General features: G+C 40.9%; 1 protein-coding gene across 1 annotated transcript; it reads right to left on the bottom strand.

The window, feature by feature from the left end:
* Positions 1 to 2,145: 2,145 nt before the first annotated feature.
* LOC149289514 (calcium homeostasis endoplasmic reticulum protein-like) lies at positions 2,146 to 16,128 on the bottom strand. Its single transcript, XM_089490603.1, has 19 exons — positions 16,104 to 16,128; positions 14,501 to 14,674; positions 13,202 to 13,386; positions 12,960 to 13,097; positions 11,909 to 12,060; positions 11,503 to 11,614; positions 11,293 to 11,382; positions 7,338 to 7,557; positions 6,991 to 7,169; positions 5,840 to 6,272; positions 5,039 to 5,277; positions 4,708 to 4,841; positions 4,525 to 4,611; positions 4,273 to 4,422; positions 3,651 to 3,761; positions 3,424 to 3,518; positions 2,996 to 3,181; positions 2,743 to 2,787; positions 2,146 to 2,183 (listed from the first exon to the last, which is right to left on the bottom strand). Exons 1-19 carry the CDS (start codon positions 16,126 to 16,128, stop codon positions 2,146 to 2,148), a joined length of 2,793 nt encoding a protein of 930 aa, XP_089346729.1.
* Positions 16,129 to 17,967: the final 1,839 nt, after the last annotated feature.

Here is a 17,967-nt window from a genome sequence, read left to right as displayed (position 1 = left end):
TGCAGGCTGCTAAATGGGCAGGGTTGTTTCAGGGGCAGACTTGGCACAGACAGGCTTTTTCCAGGGGCAGGCTGCTTTAGGGGCAGAGTTGGCACAGACAGGCACCAGCTGTTGAGATATGGTATGACATTACATAACTTGTAAAGACCTTTGGTGCGGAGGAGAGACTGAAATGTAAGGCCCTGAACTGGAAATGGCATGCAATGTTGCTGAGATATATTGCAAATCTGAGTAACTCTGATAACACTGGTAAATTGAGAAAGGTGTCTCTGTAGACCAGAAGAATAATCTATCCCCCTCTTGGACAAAAAATATTGTCCATTTCTTGATCAGCAAACAGCTTAGAGAAAGTATCGTAACTCATTTGTTGAAAAGGAACTTCTTCAACTGTAATTGACTGATTAGATATCCAATTGTAGACACAAACATCGAGGAAGAACTTGAGTCTAGGCCTAAAAAATACATATCCAATGGTCTTGAGACTTGTTTTGCTGATTGCCAACAGGGTGTTGAGGTTGCCAGGTGTCAATAGGGTCTTCCTTTTTTCTTGGAAAAAAAAATGAGCATTTTTAGAAGGTTTATCTCTGCATACTGTTTCTGTCCTGAAACACGTAATGCTTAATAGTTGTGTGCAGATTCTCCTAGGTGCCTCACAGATTTGAGTAGCAAACACACAGGCTTCAGCAAACCAGGATGTAGCTATGGCTCTGGTAGAGTGTGCAGTTTTTTCAAATGAAAAGATTTAAGGTGTGCTTGGCCGTATGCCATCTTAAACTCGTTGCTAAGATGGTATACGAGGCTTGTATCCCTTTTTTACCCAGCAAAATTAATATATGATTATCCTTCCAAAATGTTTGTCTTTGTAATATAGTCAAGAAGCAATCGACATTCAAGGAATGCAAATGAAAAAGTAATGATCAAGGCTCACGAATAGCTAGAACGTGCTATTCTCTGATGTTGCAGTCAGGTGTAATGGTCACCAAGAACAAGACAATGTTTAATTTATATCAGTAGACAGTAATCAGTAGACTCGAGTGTTTAAAAGGGTTTCTCATATAAGACATTAAGAACAAGTGGCAAATACCAGTTTGCCAAGGGATCCAACAAAATAATTGCCTTGTTACAGCACCTGCCCTTGTGCCGTAGAAAGGCCTTATCACGCTACACCTCTGCGTAATAAAATTCTAAATGGAAAATTAATGTCCTTCCACAGATGGAATACTGTGTAGGCTTTGTTAGACAACTACTTGTATATATATATATATATATGGTAACTTTGGAAAGATTAAGACTCCTATCACTGAGAACATACTCAGTGAATGCATAACACAAGCTTATATTTTGAAGAATCTGTCGAAGCTACAGTCTTTGTGACTGTGCAATTACCATAGTGAATAAAAAGTTTACCATGTGCCCCTGAAGGTAAATAAAACCCTCATGGCAGGATCATTATAATGGAGTCGCTGTGTTTCAATCCAACCCATCCTTCAGGTGGAGAGGAGGCAGAGCTCCCCACTGTTGCTGCCACCTGGAAGCCAGGGTAATCGGAAAGAAATAACACAGTGTCCTTATTTCATCATTTTATTTTACAAAAGACTGCATGAAAGGAGAGATGCCCACATACAAACAAAAGTTGTATTATAAATCTTTCCCAGCACCCAAATTAGTTACAGATTTGAATGTACGAGGATCAGTTTAAAAGGGAAGCAATATTTTGTAATTCAATGTCAATACAACCTACAACAAGGTAGACTAATAGAACACATTTGTGGAACTGCTCTTTGCGGGCTACTGAGCCTGTATTATCTCTATTAACAAAAAGCTTCCCATTCTCATATTACAATATACATAAAGGAAAAATAAAACAGTTTCAGAAGTAGAGCTTGACATTCCATCTGCTTTGGAGTGGAGGGGCAACTGCTGGTGTCAACTGTAGGAGGGAGGTTTAAACTACGACAGACTTCTCCTCAAAATATGAGACTCCCACTTTCTGTGAGCCTGATTGTGTTCTTGACTTTTCATTTCTGTTGAAATGTCTGATATTCCGTCTCTAAGTGACTAAAGCGATTTCGGTGGATATCCAATTGAAGTAACCTCTTGCATCTTTAGTCCAAGTCTGGAAACAGGTCTTCATCTTAATTCATTTCATTCCTGGGCAGCAGCATCTGATCCCTCACGTTTCACTTTGAAAAAAAAAATAAAAATATATATATATATATATATATATATAATTTATATTGTCACTTCAATAATTGATGCACATGTCTTCACAGATATGAAATGGGAGGTTCTAATTTTTTATTTTTTTTTTATAAAAAGGGGATCAGGGTAGGTCCAGTCCCACTAACAGGCATAATAAATCACTCATGTTGATTTTATTGCAAGTGTAGCAAACAATAAAGTGATCATACAGTACATACCGCATACAGTGATCAGAACATTTCAGATTTGGAATGGAGAAAGAAGTAAACCAACTATTTTTTTTATGCGCACACATTGCTGTGGTTTGCAAAAACACAGCATTAATGTCACCACAGATATGGCTACTGGTTCCCATGCGCTGGAAATTCGCTAACACTGACCCTCAATTAGAGTCACAAGCTTTACTGGCTGTCTAGATGGGTGCAGTGTGACACTATAGATATAGATTATCTATTTAGATTATCTAGATTATTGTAATATATAATATTTTACAGAGTATAATAATATATACCAATAAATACAAGATATACTTACAGTTGCCTGGGGGATTTGAGCCAGGGGGAAAGGGACCACCTGCTTTGAAGTCTGAAGGAAAAAAAAATAGTGAAGCGATACAAATGAGAATACTGTTCTACAGAAAAAATAGCCTCTCTGTCCCCTGCGGGGCAGTGTGTGAAACAGAAGGGTAATGCTTTAAAAGTGAAAGCTGCTAATGCACCAGATCGGAAGCACTTAAAATTAAAGTACTGGACACTTAAAGTTGCGTCTTCAAGTGAACCTTTGTAAAACTTACTCTCATCCCTGGCTTTCATGCGGGCGATAAAGGAATAGCTTTTGTTTCTACGGTAATTTTCATAAGGATCATCAAGGGAGACGCCTACACCTTTGTACTGGTCCCACTTGTCACGGATGTCTCCTCCTTTAATGGGGTCCTGCATTCCTTGCTCGTTAGCACCAAGTCCACCAGCCCCACTCCATCCTGCACGGTTGGTTTGAAGAAAGAAACGTGAGCTTCCCAATAGAATGTGATGTCATGCAACGTTATACCTGTATATCTTTCATAGATTATTTTTATTCTTATATAAAAAATATGAATAATAAAACAATTATGGGCACATCACTTGCATATGTAGGGTATAAGAGAGATCCTCAAAAGTGATCTCTATTAATATAAGGGTTAGATGGCTCACTAAATGTAGCCCAAGTTCTCTTGTATCTTACCCATTTTTACCAGCATCTGGTGGCCCTTGTTCTCCTCCCCAAGACGGACAGTGGGCACGGAGGCTCCTGAACCAGAACCCAGACCTGATGAGGAACTAAACAAACAGCCAAAGCTATTAACAAAGCAGATGATTCAAAACTAATGTAAAGAGCAAGTCTGGGGGGTACAAAAAACACATTTCATATATGGATTGGACACATCAATAATAAAGAGTCATGACACTTACGGTGGTGTCGCACTGTGTGATCTGGACCTCTGTCTTCTGGTGGGTGAGAAGGATTTCGAACGAGATCTCGTCCTTGAGCGACTGCGGGAAGACCTAGACCTGCTTCTACTCCTGCAGCAAAATAAAGTGTAGAAATTGAATCCACATTATCAGTAGACCTTTATTTCCACATAAAATGTCCACTGAATAACCAGTAGTAATGTATGTGGGAGCATCAGATGTCTGCACCTAGGTACTGGTTGCATCCTATTGACTACTGGCAAGGAGACTTGCAATTGATGTGTGCTCCAAAATCAGCAAGGTTAGATTCCATGTATGATCATGCAACGGAGCAGGCATTGAGTCAAAATATCTATCCTCAGCATAGGACACTGAAAAACTTTTTTGGTGTCTACAACATCCTACTGCAAACAATTGTGACTTGGGCACATGTACATTCAAGCACAATACCACAACAAAGTTACACAGCACATTTACATTAATGGCATAACTTCATCATTCAGGCCACTGCAATAAAATTATTTGATACATAAGACTTAAGCGCACAAAACAAATACATTTTGAGGGGTTGCGTCTAGTTTTTCTTGCTCTCAAGCAAGATGGAAGTGATGGCATGCATTACCTTGATCTGGACCTAGAATATGATCTAGACTGTGAACGAGATCTAGAACGTGATCCAGAATAGGACCGTGAGGATTTTGAAGATCTTGAGTTGGAGCGTGAGGAGGAGCGTCCGCGGCTTTTTGAACGGCTTTGGGATCTTGATTGCCTGCTGTGGAACACACATTTATGAGTGCCGACAACTTATTTCTACTGTGGTATCCTCTAATAGCAATGACTCGTTCTAATTGTGATTATTTAATGCTTTTCTCACCTGTTCCTCTTGTCCTGTCCTTTCCTTCGACGAGCCCTCATTTTTGCTCTGAAAAACTCATAGAGGCCATTCTGTTCCCAGCCCTCACTGTTTAATAGAAAAAGCATGCATACAAATTAAATATAATTTCTACAATATAGCCTAATATATATAATGAATAGATGTAACTTTTTATTTACTAACCTGTTCCGAGGTCTGTCATGTGATGGAGGACTGTAAAATGCCTCTACAGCAGCCAACAGTCTCTCACTGGGGGGCATTGGGGGAGGAAGTCTGATGTCCTTCGGGTCAAGAGGTTTGTACTCATGGTCTTCAAGCTACAAAGATGAGAGTGGTGAGTGAAGGGGGCAACAGCTGTACCAAAAATAAGGAATTTAGTTGCTACAGAAATGAAGCGCTCTAGACAGCCTCAAAATAGTTATTCCTTAGCTTTATTTAATCCCAAAACAAAAAACACACACAAACACCAGAGGTTGCAGCAGAGCTTAAACCAGACTTTCAAACAACAGTTTACCTTAACCAAGGGAGCCATGAGCCCAGCCGGAAGATCAAAGTAGGGAACATTAGGGACTAGGCTAGGGTCATCATGGTTGACATGTGGGGGGCCCTGTCTGCGCATGTGAGGAGGCTGCCCATTAAAGCCATGTGGTGGGGGTCCAAAGTCTTGGTGCTGTGGCCCACCCCATGGCGGGTGCTCATTCATATTAGGATGTGGCATCCTGTGTCCCTGATGGTGGTGCGGAGGTCCCATATCTAAACACCAAAACAAAGATGGAGGCGATAAACAAAATACTAAAAATATGTTGCATCCAAAACAGTTGTAAATGACGAATCATTGTGAAATCATTGTGAAAATATTTTATTTTAGAGGAGTAATGTTAGAGGTTAAAACTGGAGGGTCCAAGGTTCAGATGTAATAAAGCTTTATTTTACCGAGAGGCAGAAAAAATGGAACAGCCATCAGAAGCAGTTAAAGCTTTACATTAGAAAAAATGGGTAGACTTGGCTCCAACGGTTTTTATTTCACGTGACATCCTATGTTCCTATATGTTTGAAAGGCTCCCAGGTTAGCACCTTATGGCTATAGAAAGGGATAGTTATTTCAAGAGGAGTGCACAAATCAAATATCTTCAAACAAATTAAGTGCCGGGTGGAGCATTGGAAAAGGTTTTAAATGTCGCAATAAGGTTCCCTACAATAACTTACCATCACTCTGGCTGGTACTCAGTCTGTTCTAAAAAGTGTTTTTATGTTTAACCGATAAGGTTATGTAAAGGAAAATGCACATAAAGACAGTGCACAAGCAATGCATTACCTGCAGGAAACTCTCCTTGAGGATAATCAAATCTGTGAGGGAACGGTGGTCTCTCAAACGGATGTCGGGGAGGGAAATCTTCTTGCATAAAGCGTGGTGGAAACCGGTTAAAGTTGTGGGGATGTGGAGGCTGGTTAAATTGGGGTGGGTGTTGCTGGTGAGGTGGGAAAGGTCCCCGAAAATGAGGAGGTCTCTGCATTCTGAAATGTGGATCACGTTGAGTTCCTCCCCAGGGAGGCTGCTCATGCTGGTTGGTCCAAGGAGCATCAAACTGATTGTTCCAGGGGGGTTCTCGCTGGTTGTTCCATGCCGGATCAGGTTCATTGTTCCAGTTCGGGTCCCGCTGCTCACTCCACATTCCTTCGTGGGTATTGTTCCAAGGAGGACAGTGAGGAGGAGCTGGATGGTGAGGAAATGGTGGCTGTTCACAAGGCTAGAATGAGGAAACAAAACATAAGCCTCATTGATATTATATATTCATACAACATTTATTTCATTGAAAAATAAAAGGATGATCAGTGCTATAAGAATAGAGCTGACAGTAACCAAGGACCAGAGTGTAATTATGTTAATTATCTGTGTGATATAAAGCATTGTTATCCAACAGGAAAAAAATGAAATGGTGTGGCAGATACAGTGGATAAGTCATATTACAAAGTATTATTTGCCTACAACAATTTTAACCTCTCTCTCATAAAACTGGTTTGTGCTCAGAATACTGCTATAGAACTCTACTCCCACTATGAGTTGAAGAGGATGCAAAGATGGACAGGAGACAACCGTCTTCAAACTGTATCTACTAGCTTTTACTTCACGAAAGACAACTATAGGTGAATCCCACTAATACGTTCTACATGTACTAATATATACATACATATATATATATATATATATATACACATATATATATACATATATACACACACATATATACACACACACACACACACATTATATATAACCCTGGTCAGACTACAACATTCCAACCAAATAACGGAAAGATTTGCTACTTTCAGGGCCTTGGTGCTTCTATATTATTGAGGGTGAATTATAACCTGAATAATGAAACACATAGTACATGCCAAATACTTTTCAGTTTTAATATCACTAACTTATCGTAGACTGTTTCTGTGCTAATGAGCTGCATTTACCTGCTGTTGGCCCCAGGGAGCCATGGGCTGTGGCTGATCAAACCACGGTGGTTTGTTAGGTGGCATCTGTTCATGAGGGCCTGGTCCCCGTGCCCCTCCACTAGTGGCATCTGGTACAGTGCCAGGTGGGGGTTCAAATTCTGCAGGTGTCGGAATTGCTAAATTGGGTTTCACTTCCTCTGTGATAAAAAAAAAAAAGTAGCAGTAAAAAAAAGGTATTGAAAAAAGGCTAAATGATGCAAAAAAATTGGGATAAGGAACCAGGAAAAGGTATAGATGAAAATGAATACAGGGGAAGGGTAACAGGTGTACAGGTTACATGTACAAGCGAGAGAGTCTTGTGTTACCTGGTGGAGGTACTTGGGCTGGAGCAGTAACAGGGGCAGAAGCTTGTGTTGGAGCCGCTTGTTCTGGGATGGGCTCCATCACAGCAATTTGAATTTGTTGCTGCTGCTGTTTTACTCCTGCCACAAACTCCTCATGCTGTGTCTTTAATGCCTGGATCTGCTGCTGGAAGGCCATCAGTATGGGTTGCACCACATTGGAATATTCTGCCAGCAGGGCAGCCTACATGGGGGATTAAAATCAAGAAAATGGCATTCAAGCATTTTAAAAGGGATCGGCATCATTAACCCCTTCGTGACAAAGGCTGATTTTACTTTTTGTACCCTTCGTGACAATGGCGGTTTTAACATTTCTGCGCTGCTCGTGTTTAGCTGTAATTTTCTTCTTTCCCGTTTACTGAACCCACACACATTAGATATTGTTTTTTTTCAGGACAAGAAGGGCTTTCTTTAGATGACATTGTTTTGATTGTATCATATTATTTACTATTAAAAAAAGTATAAAATATGGTGAAAAATTTAGAAAAAAATGACTGTTTCTAACTTTTAGTTGAAAAATCTTTTACTCATCTATAAAAGGTAATGAAAAAACCTGCTAAATAGATTCTACTATTTGTCCTGAGTTTAGAAATACCCAATGTTTTTATGTTTTTTTGCTTTTTTCTACACATTATGGGGCAATAAGTACAGGTAGCGTTTTGCTAGTTCAAAGCCATTTTTTCCAAATCTGGTAATTCTTCCCCCCATGTGACATTTCGGGTATATTTGAAGCCGGCCAATGCAATTTACCCCATCAAGTCATATATTTTTGAAAACTAGACAGCCCAGGGTATTCCAAATGCTAGTATTTTAACCCTTTACAAGCACTAATTCTACCATCAGCCTTTGTCAAACTTTATGGTAATAATTTTTTTTGCATTTGTTTTTTCACACACATTTTACTTTAGGTATGAATAAACAGGTTCTGGTATATGTCACTATCATAAAACACCCCAATATGTGTTTAGCAACATCTCCTGAGTACAGCGATACCTCACATGAATGATTTTGCCTGGCTGTTTGGGGGCAAAAGGGTCACATTTGGGGCATGCGCATTTTCAATGTTGAACTTTGGCATTTGGGGATCCACTGCCCATGCCCTATTTGGTACATCTTTGAGCCGGGCCATTTCAGTGTGCCCAACAAAACCATATATTTTTGAAAACTAGACACCCCAGGGTATTTTAAATGCTGGTATTTTAACTCTTTGCATGCACACATTTTACCACCAGAATTTTTTCAAAGTTTGCAGTAGTATTCTTTTGTGTGTATTTTTCCCCCACACACCTATGTAATGTATGAATTTACAGCTCCTGGTATATGCCGCTGTCACACGACATTTTAAAAACGGAGCGGTCACAGTCCATCTAGAGCTAAGTGTTTGGTGTCGCTGGATGCCTCCTGATCGAGGCATTCCAGCGACACCATTTAAGTTTAGGAGGCGATCGTTGAAACGCTTTTAAAACGGGCGTCCGCCTCCAAGTGTGGGGACCTGACCCAACACCCCCCTGCTGCCTGATCGCTAACCCCTTCAATGCTGCGATCGCGGCATTTAGGGGTTAATTCCCGTTTTGTACGGGGCTCTGCTGCTGGTGGTCTTCCTGGAAGCCCAGGCAGACCAGCAACAGCAAAAACGAGCCCCCACAAGCCCTTTGATGATTCCTGTAGGCATGGAAGCCTACAGCAGTCATCAAAGACTCCCCTCCCTGCAATGGCTGGTCTATAGACCAGCAATTGAGTCCCAGCTGCCAGAGGCCGCTTCAGGGACAGGGGAGAAGGTTCTTTGGTCTCCACATGAGTGTGGACACCAGCCCCAACACCCCCCTGCTGCCTGATCGCTCCATGAGAGCGATAGTGCAGCGTTAACCCCTTCAATGCCACACTTGTGTATGACACATTCGTGGCATTGCAGGGGTTAACATTTTTCCCCACAAGCTTGTGGGGACTAAATATCAGTCAATGCTGTGCTCCAATGGAACATCAGCATCGAAAGAGTTAAAAAAAAAAAATTAATAAAAAAAAAAACAGCACTGACCTGAAAGTCCAGGGTGCTTCCAGGTCAAACGCTGTGAGTTTAGTAAGTGGGCTGATGATGATCCGATCACTCCTAACCAACTGTTAGTTTAAAAAAATCCTGGCTCCTAACTTTTTTACCTGGCGCCTAGATTCACAACAAATTTGTCAAGCCCTGCATTAAGGGGTTAAAGGAGCACAAAGATACAATCACTACCTGCAAAAAGGCTAAAAACTAGCAAATCGAAAAATGTTGGTTATCTGTCCTCACTTACCAAATTTCCCATTTCATATAGCAGAGAGAGAGAGAGCAGATGTCTCTTTTTATATAATAATTTAAAAAAAGTTTCTGTTTACACCAAGGAAGAACCAATGACTGAGCCCTTGCTGGCTAATTTTACAGAACCATTCCAACAAACATTGGATTGGCTGTCACAGGAAAAAGTGCTTAAGCAATTAAACACCGTAAAGGTAGACAAGGCTCCAGGGCGAGATGGTGTACAACCAAGGGTACTTAAGGAGCTAAGCACTATTTTTAATCTTTAACAACTATAGGTGTAGTGCGCCAATAGACTAGTGTAAGGCAGATTCAGTGCCCATATTTAAAAAGGGATCAAAATCCCAGCTTGGCAACTACAGGCCAGGGAGCTTGACATCTGTAGCGGGGAAATTATTTAAAGGGTTGCCAAAGGCATACATTCAAGAACACACCTTGAATCAGAATATAATTAGCAGAAGCATTGTTTTGTGAAAGACAGATCATCAAAGTCTTAGATGACATTTCTTCTAGGAGACAATATTATGACTTCATGTACTACAGCACAATACCCCTGGAAAATGTAGTGGTATTTTGTGTTAGAACATCTAGGGTGTGTCTGTGGGAATCTGCCAAATTCAGCCAAAAGAGCAATTGAGAGGTGTTTAATGGTGTTAAGGTCAGGGCTGTGTGCTGGCCACTCTAGTTCCTCCACCTCAAACTCGTCAAACCATATCTTTATGGACCTTGCTTTGTGCACAGGAGAAAAGTAATGATGGAGTAGGAATGGGCCTTCACCAAACTGATGCCACAAAGTTGAAAGCATACAATTGTCTAAAATGTCTTTGCATGCTGTAACATTACATTACTGAAACTAAGGGGCCTAGCCCAAACCCTGAAGAACAGCCCCAGAACATTATTCCTCCTCCACCAAACTTCACACTAGGCACTATGCATTGTGGTAGGTAGCATTCTCCTGAGAACTACAGATATTGGGCTTGTGTGCAGCTGTTCGATCATGGAAACCCATTTCATGAAACTCCTGTGCTGATGTTGCTTTTAACTCTGTAGTGAGTGGTGCCACAGAGAACAGGCAATTTTTACGTGATAAGTACTTCAGCACCCGGCTTCCCTGCTCTCTGAATGCTAGTGGTCTACTGCTTCGTGGCCAAGCCGTTATTACTCCTAGACGCTTCCAGTTTACAATAATAGCGCTTGCAGTGGACCAGGGAAGATCTAGCAGGGCAGAATTTACATGAACTGACTTGTGGCAAATGTGGCATCCAACCACTGTGCCACTGTTAAAGTCACTGAGCTCTTCAGTATGATCCATCCTACTGCCAATGTTTGTCTTTGCAGATGACATACCTATGTTCTTAATTTTATACATCTGTTAGCAATAGGTGTATGGCCTGGAACACCTTAACTCAGTTAGGTGTGCCATCAACATACTATTGGTCATATAACATAGATGCTGGAGAAACTGCTAGTGTTGGCCCTACATAATAAATAGTGAAGTGAGAGCATTAAAATCACAACTCTGCTGCCAACTCCCCCTTTACTGGATAAACCTTATTACGAGGTACATAAATAATTTGTAAGAACATACTATACTACATGTATAGATGAATGCATGTGATAAATGTTTACCTGGTGTTGTCCTAAGCCAAGAGCGGGACTTTGCAACTGCTGGATTGTGGCCTCATCAAAGTAACCATTCTTTTCCCAAAGTTGAAGCAGCTTGTGAGAAGAAAAATAATTACTTGATTACATATGTGAATATATATTTTTTAATAAACCCAGCCATTTAAGACCTGAGCATTTAAGGTCAGTGGTATAAACAAAGTGCTGCAAACTCACCCGTGCAATCTTCTGCTGTTTGTCCTCCTCAACTGCTAGGAAGCTGGTACAGTAGAGGGGGACAACCACTTTTTGAAGAGCAGCCAGCAAGTCCCGTGCTTGTTTCCTCTGGCTAGGAAAAGGATTTTTCAATAATAAATAAAATGTATTTTCTTTTTCAGATCGGGTGGGATGTCTTAATTTATTTGGGTTCTTTAAAAAAAAAATATGGCTACAGGTTATACTGCAACAGTAGGCTACAATCACAGCAACCGATGCAGCCTCATCGGTGGTACATGAATATAAAACGTTACGTGCCAATCCGGTACCATAATTTGTTTTTTTACCAATTACTTTTCACCAATCAGTACTCCAAGCTAAAGATTGCAGCCAATAATTATTTCAACAAATTCTCCACAATCCTTACCAGTGGTGCAACACATCATTAGTCAGGTAGATTAAATGCAGGCGTAGTTCAAAGTGCGCCCCTTCAGCTGTGATTCGGTTACGCAGGTGTCCAGCCATCAGTTCGCAGTGCTGTGGGGACTTTGCATTGCTAAACATCCAGTTCTTGCCAGCCTAAGAACAGTTACAGAGAAAAGCTGTTTATCTTGATTTGCGATTCCATGTCAACACAATTGTGTTCACACAATTGGAGCAATAAATTTGCTAGTGAATTGAATCACTTCAACCTGTGCATAGTTTGTCCTGTATGAAGGGCCACGTTTTTCCCTGTACAAAGCTTAATCTCTGACAAACCATCTCACAGGTATAACTATGCATTATGCAGCATTGACTCAACTTCTCAAGGGAGAAACTTTACATGCACTTCCCAACGCATATGAAGTCAGGGAATTTTAATGATAATCTGCAGCCTCTGAGAGCAGAAGATATATATAATAAAATCCTGAGCAGTTGCACCAATCCAGAACAAACAACTTATGTATGAGACACGCAGAGATATGAGAAGGAAAGACAGTAGCACTCATATATAAATACAGACAGGCACAAATGGTGATGATGGAAACACTGAAGAAAATGTATCTGTTAAAAGGGACACCGCCGCAATCACGTACTTTATAACACGATAATGGAGGAATCCTTTTACATTTTTGTGGCCCGCCCCTAGTAAATGTGCCCAGGCCCCACAGATCTAAAGGGGTATTAAGAAAATGTGGTGACGTTTTGTTAAAGGCCCAAGGTTACTAATTTACCCATTTAATTAACGTATATTTCCTTTTTTTTTTCTTTACAGAGAAATGAAAATATCTTCCAGTGTGTTGGAAACACAAAAGACACTTACACAAAAGTGAGGATTAGTACATATTCACTTGAAGACATTCCAGCCCTCGATCGCACTTTACTGCGCATGACGGCTGGATAATTTATTTTTTAACAGTTCAATTCAAACTCAGAGATGTATAGTGAGGTTGTTTGCAATTTGAAGCATGTGTGTAAGAGCAGATAATGTTACTCACAGATATGGCATCCTTTGTGCATGTGTCAATTATTGGTTGCAGAAGATTATCAAACTCAGTCATGTCCAGTTGGGTCTCCTCTCGCAGTTTTTGCATTTGTTGTTCAATAGCATGTGCCACTGCTGCAGTGACTTGCTCCTGCCACAGACAAAAAAAGGTAGGTCAAAATGTGGTGCCAAAGCCTAAGCTCACATAATCAAGCAAGCAAGCCATAAGTAAATTTCTTCGGACACCTACGGTACCTGTCTCATGGACAGAAGCTGCTGTTCCTGCTGCTGAAGATTCCATTGGCTCTGCTGAATAAGTTCCTCGATAGGAGGGGCACCTTGTGGCGGTGGTACTAGTGTAGGAGGAAGAGGCAATGATGGCGGGGGTAAGGTGGGGATTTGAGTCTTGGGTTCTAAATCCTGAACCTGTTTGCAAAGCACTAAAGTGAAGGGAATAACACACATTAACTAACGCACAAAAATCGTCAATTACATTAAAACATCAAACCAAGTATCTGAACCTAATGCAACATTTTTGGTATCTATTATGCAGTTAGTCAGCATATGTTATATACAAACAAAATTATGGAAAGCCAACAGCCATTCTAAGATATGCCACTATGCCCCCCCCCCCCCCCCGACTTACAATACATCCCCAGACTCACTGGTGTATACAAGGGGCAGCCGGTGGACATCTAGCAGCGCCTGCCCAGCATTGCATGTCCCGAGCGTCGGATGATATGAGCTGTGGATCCCTGCGCTAAACCCCAATTATAGGCTGCACTTTAAAGTAAGGGAAAAAAAGTGCAGCCTATAATTGGGCCAATACGGTACCTACATTTATATGATTTGATACAATCTGATACGACATTTGTTCATGGACGTTCACTACCCTGACAAAGGAGCTAAAAAATAACCTTTAGAATAACTATTAGAAATTGTAGTTTATGTAATTACAATTAAGCTAAAGCTGTGTTTAATTACAAAAGTTAACTAACTTTTAAAGTTAAATTTTACGGATTAGGTAAAATAGCATCTCTCAGTAGAAAAAACTGCCTGTAAGGACTTTTGATGTAACGCACTCCTACCATTATTATGGTCCAAAGTAAAAAAAAAACAGGAATGCATACCTTAAGAAAACTGAGTTGAATTATACTGGATTCCAAATGCAAACACTAAGTTTACCTATTACAAGAAAATGCCCCCATAGTTTGCATCCTTAGATGGAATTTTTTTGGTAAGTACCAATTCCTATATCCAGTACTACACTCCCAATACTTTTAGAAGTTAATGTGACAGCATTGCTGAACCTAGCTAGAAGGGAGAATGCATGCCCTCCCTTTATCAAGCAGATACAAATACCCTGCATCCCTGTCCTGCATCAGAACGCAGCCCCTAAGTAAGCAAATTAATTTAGCATAGGTTAGTGAATTACTGCCTGAACTGCATGAGTTGCCTTCTGTACCCCTGAAGAAAACATGACTCTTTTAGACTCCTAGTGATATGTAATTAGATGCACTGGTGCATTGGGATTAGCACAAGGATAAAACGTACACTGCTGTTGTTCCAAAGCAAGTTTACATTTGTAATAGTTGTAATATTCTCCTCCAAACAGAAATGAGAACTTTGGGTTGTCTTTCTGCTTTTCCATAGTCATCTTCTCAAATTCTGGGCCATTTCGTGCCACAAACTGTGCCAGCTTGTCGATGACATTCCGAAGTTCCTGATCTGTTAACAGAGAAAACAAAGGAAAGAGTTCTGTCAAAGGTCCATTCAAACTAACATAAAAACTGCAGATTACCACATAAAATATTAGCAGATATCAGCAGTCTCTAGATATGTATTCATACATATCCCTAAAAAAATGTAATCTACAGTCCTCCCTGTATATATAACAGTTACACAAAACCATATTTACCAAGTCACAGTATCTGAAAAGGCATGGATTGCCAAAGTATATATTTGATATCATTTTAACCTCATCCATTAGTCCTAACAGACTATATCAATATTAGTGGGAAGGCAGCAATCCTTGAATATGTTTATTAGTTAAAGGGAAACAAGAGAGGGAGAGAGAGTGAAAGACTATTAATCTGAAAACATACATTTTTGGGTAATTGAACTGTAAAATGACTGACCTGGAGCAATAGCCAGAGCTATTTAAAATAGATAACTTTTTGACTATTCAGTAAATGTAAACAGGTTAAAATGAGGAAATCATGTGGAAGATATCATCTACCAGTGTTTGTGACATTTCTAACATTTCCCAGCCGGTCATAGTAACATCAGTTCCATTCAGATTTCTTAGTTAAGCATTGAGGTGAACTCAATGTAACAATCTCTCAGCAACAATTGCAACTCACAAATTGCTTTCATGAAGGGACTTCCAAAATTTTAATCTACTTGAAAATATTTATGCAATAATTTGGAATAACTGTCGCAGCCATGATAAATTTAGAAGAAACCTCCAAGATCCATTATTTTTTTAACAATTCAAGAGAATGTGTTTTTTTTTCTCCTTAGTGCAATGTCTTAATTATAATTTTGTAGATATTAAAGAAAATTATTTACTCAATCTTCCTCTTCAAAAGCAATTACTTTCATAGGGGCTCTTCTTACAATTCCGTATTTATACACACACTAATATATATATATATATATACACACACATATATACAGGATAACACTACATAAAACATTACACACAGAATATGTATAGGCATATATTTTAGTGTTACAGCTAAAACCATATTTATGTGCAATGTATGCCTCTGTCTGACAAAACAAGAAAGTGACTTAAAACGTCATATTATATATAAGCAGATATACACATATATACTAAAATAGAAAAATGAACTCAAAATTTCGATGACAGGAGCAATTATGTTGCGCTTAAATAAAAACAGTAAATGAGGGGGGGCATATGACCCTACTTCGTTTATCTGTAACTTACTAAGGCATATTGTTTTGTTTATTTACACTACGCATTGATAAATAAAGTAGGGAATGTACGAGGCCTACATCTTGCCCCAAGATGAAGCCGTTCATTGGAGGTCCGTCCGTAGGTTATTAATAAAACTGGTGCGTTGAAATGCACTGGAAGAGGCTAGTAGGACACAGGCCTGTTCATCCTACTATCTATGATCAGTTTTCTTACCGTCTGGGGGTAGCGGCACCTCCATGACCGCAAATATCGGGAGAACCGAACCCAAGCGCCGAAAATCCTCACAAACGGATACGGCCACTCACACACACTGAAAACGGAAGTGTCGCACAATGCGGCTTAGAAACGCGTCTCAAAAATGCATAGGCCAGAGCGGAGGAGCTGTGAGGTAAAGCGAAAAGCACGTTACTGTAATAGAGCTCTAAATACAAGAGACAACAACGCTACGTTTGTATGTGTTCTTTATAGAAGTAATTTGTTTTAGTCACTTGAATGGACGTGGGGCTATGTTTGTCTTAAGCCAAATGGATGGCATTCTATTCTAAATTAGAAGTATTACATCGACTGCTTGATACTTCTGTTGTCTTGAGCACGTGGTAGAAAGCGGACCACTGGAAATGTTATATGTTGTTGTAACTTTATCATTTTAATCACATTGGCTGTTTCCCCCCAGAGTTAATACATTTCTCTTGTTGCTGACCTGCACGGTTAACCTTTGTGAGGCAGGACCAGTTTTAAGAGCTTTGCTGCACCCAGGTGAGCATGTATTTTCTTCATTTCAGGAGAATGTAAGCTATTCAAGTATACTTAATTTAAAGCAAGCCACACATTCCATCAAATGATATCAGAGCTGATTTTAGGGGCCCCTACGTCTCTGGGTTTTCCCAGAGACTCCGAGAGATATGCCTGTTATCCGGGTTGACACCCGAATCCTTCAGGTCATGGGAGCGGGGTCCTGACACACCCCACTTCCCGCCCGTTTGGGGGGGTCCTGCAACATCAGCTGGACCACCTGTGACATAAGCAAGACCGCCAACCGACGTCAGCGGGTAGACCTGGCTGCATCCCGAAAGTAGTTGGATATGACACAGTGCCCGTCACGTTGCAGCGCTTGGGCAGGTACCCCTATCGCCCAGTGAAGGTTATGGCCCTGTAAAGGCACTAATGCATATCAGGAAAACAGATGCCTGCTGTAGGGGCATGTGTAGAGTATTTGGCCCCAATGCTCCCATGGCCGTGTCTCTATTCCTGCAGCTCTGCTTCTCCTGCCTCTTCTTCTTTCTTTGTCAGCTTCACCCTGGTATCAGCTCTGCTGTCTAAGCTCTGTGGAGCACCTCAAAAGGGAGGAGCCTCCGCCACACGCTGTCCCCCAATTGGCGGAGCTAAAAGAGTCTGTCCACATGGTGCGCGCTATGGCTCCGACGTTTTGAGGAAGTCCTATTGGAGGCCTGGTCAATGCCGACGAAGAAAGTAGACAGAAGGAGAGGCAAGAGAAGAATTTGAGCTGCAGGAAAGGAGACAGGGACACAGAAGCGGTTGTTGGAGAAGATAGGGAGATATTGAGAGGAATGGAACTTCTGTGTGGCACCCCACTGTTGAGTGGCACCTGTGCGTGGACTGTCCTCTATACGTACGCCACTGACCTGCTGGTCTTGCCCCGCTGTCATGGGGCAGGTTATTGGGTGTCTTTTTACGGAGTGTTGGTTGGTCACTCTGCCTGCTCACCCTGTTCTGTTTAAAGATGCAAGTAACAAAGGGGCGTTCTAAACTACATTTAGTTATATCTGGAACTTGACAATGTCCCAGAACTAGGCTCCTCTGGACATGGGACAGCTTCTATAATTTAGCACTCATAATTTAGGAACAAGTGGTGTACAAGCTATAGAATGGGAGGTGGAGGGTTTGAAGGGAAAGCTTTCCTGCCCAATGATTTGGGGGGGGGAGGGGGCCAGTGTTGTTCCAATATTGGTATGAAATGTTTCAAAACTAAAAAAAAAATCAACTATAGCGGACAACCCGGACTTTGTCCCGGGACAAGAGCGGGGATTCCTGGCGTCACTAGGGAAGCCCCCGACCT

This window comes from Sceloporus occidentalis, unplaced genomic scaffold (genome assembly GCF_023333645.1).
Source record: "Sceloporus occidentalis isolate IW3139 unplaced genomic scaffold, rSceOcc1.0.p SCAF_45, whole genome shotgun sequence".
NCBI lineage: Eukaryota > Metazoa > Chordata > Lepidosauria > Squamata > Phrynosomatidae > Sceloporus > Sceloporus occidentalis.
Note: the sequence above shows the minus strand (reverse complement) of the source record. Positions and strands in the feature narration are given on the sequence as shown.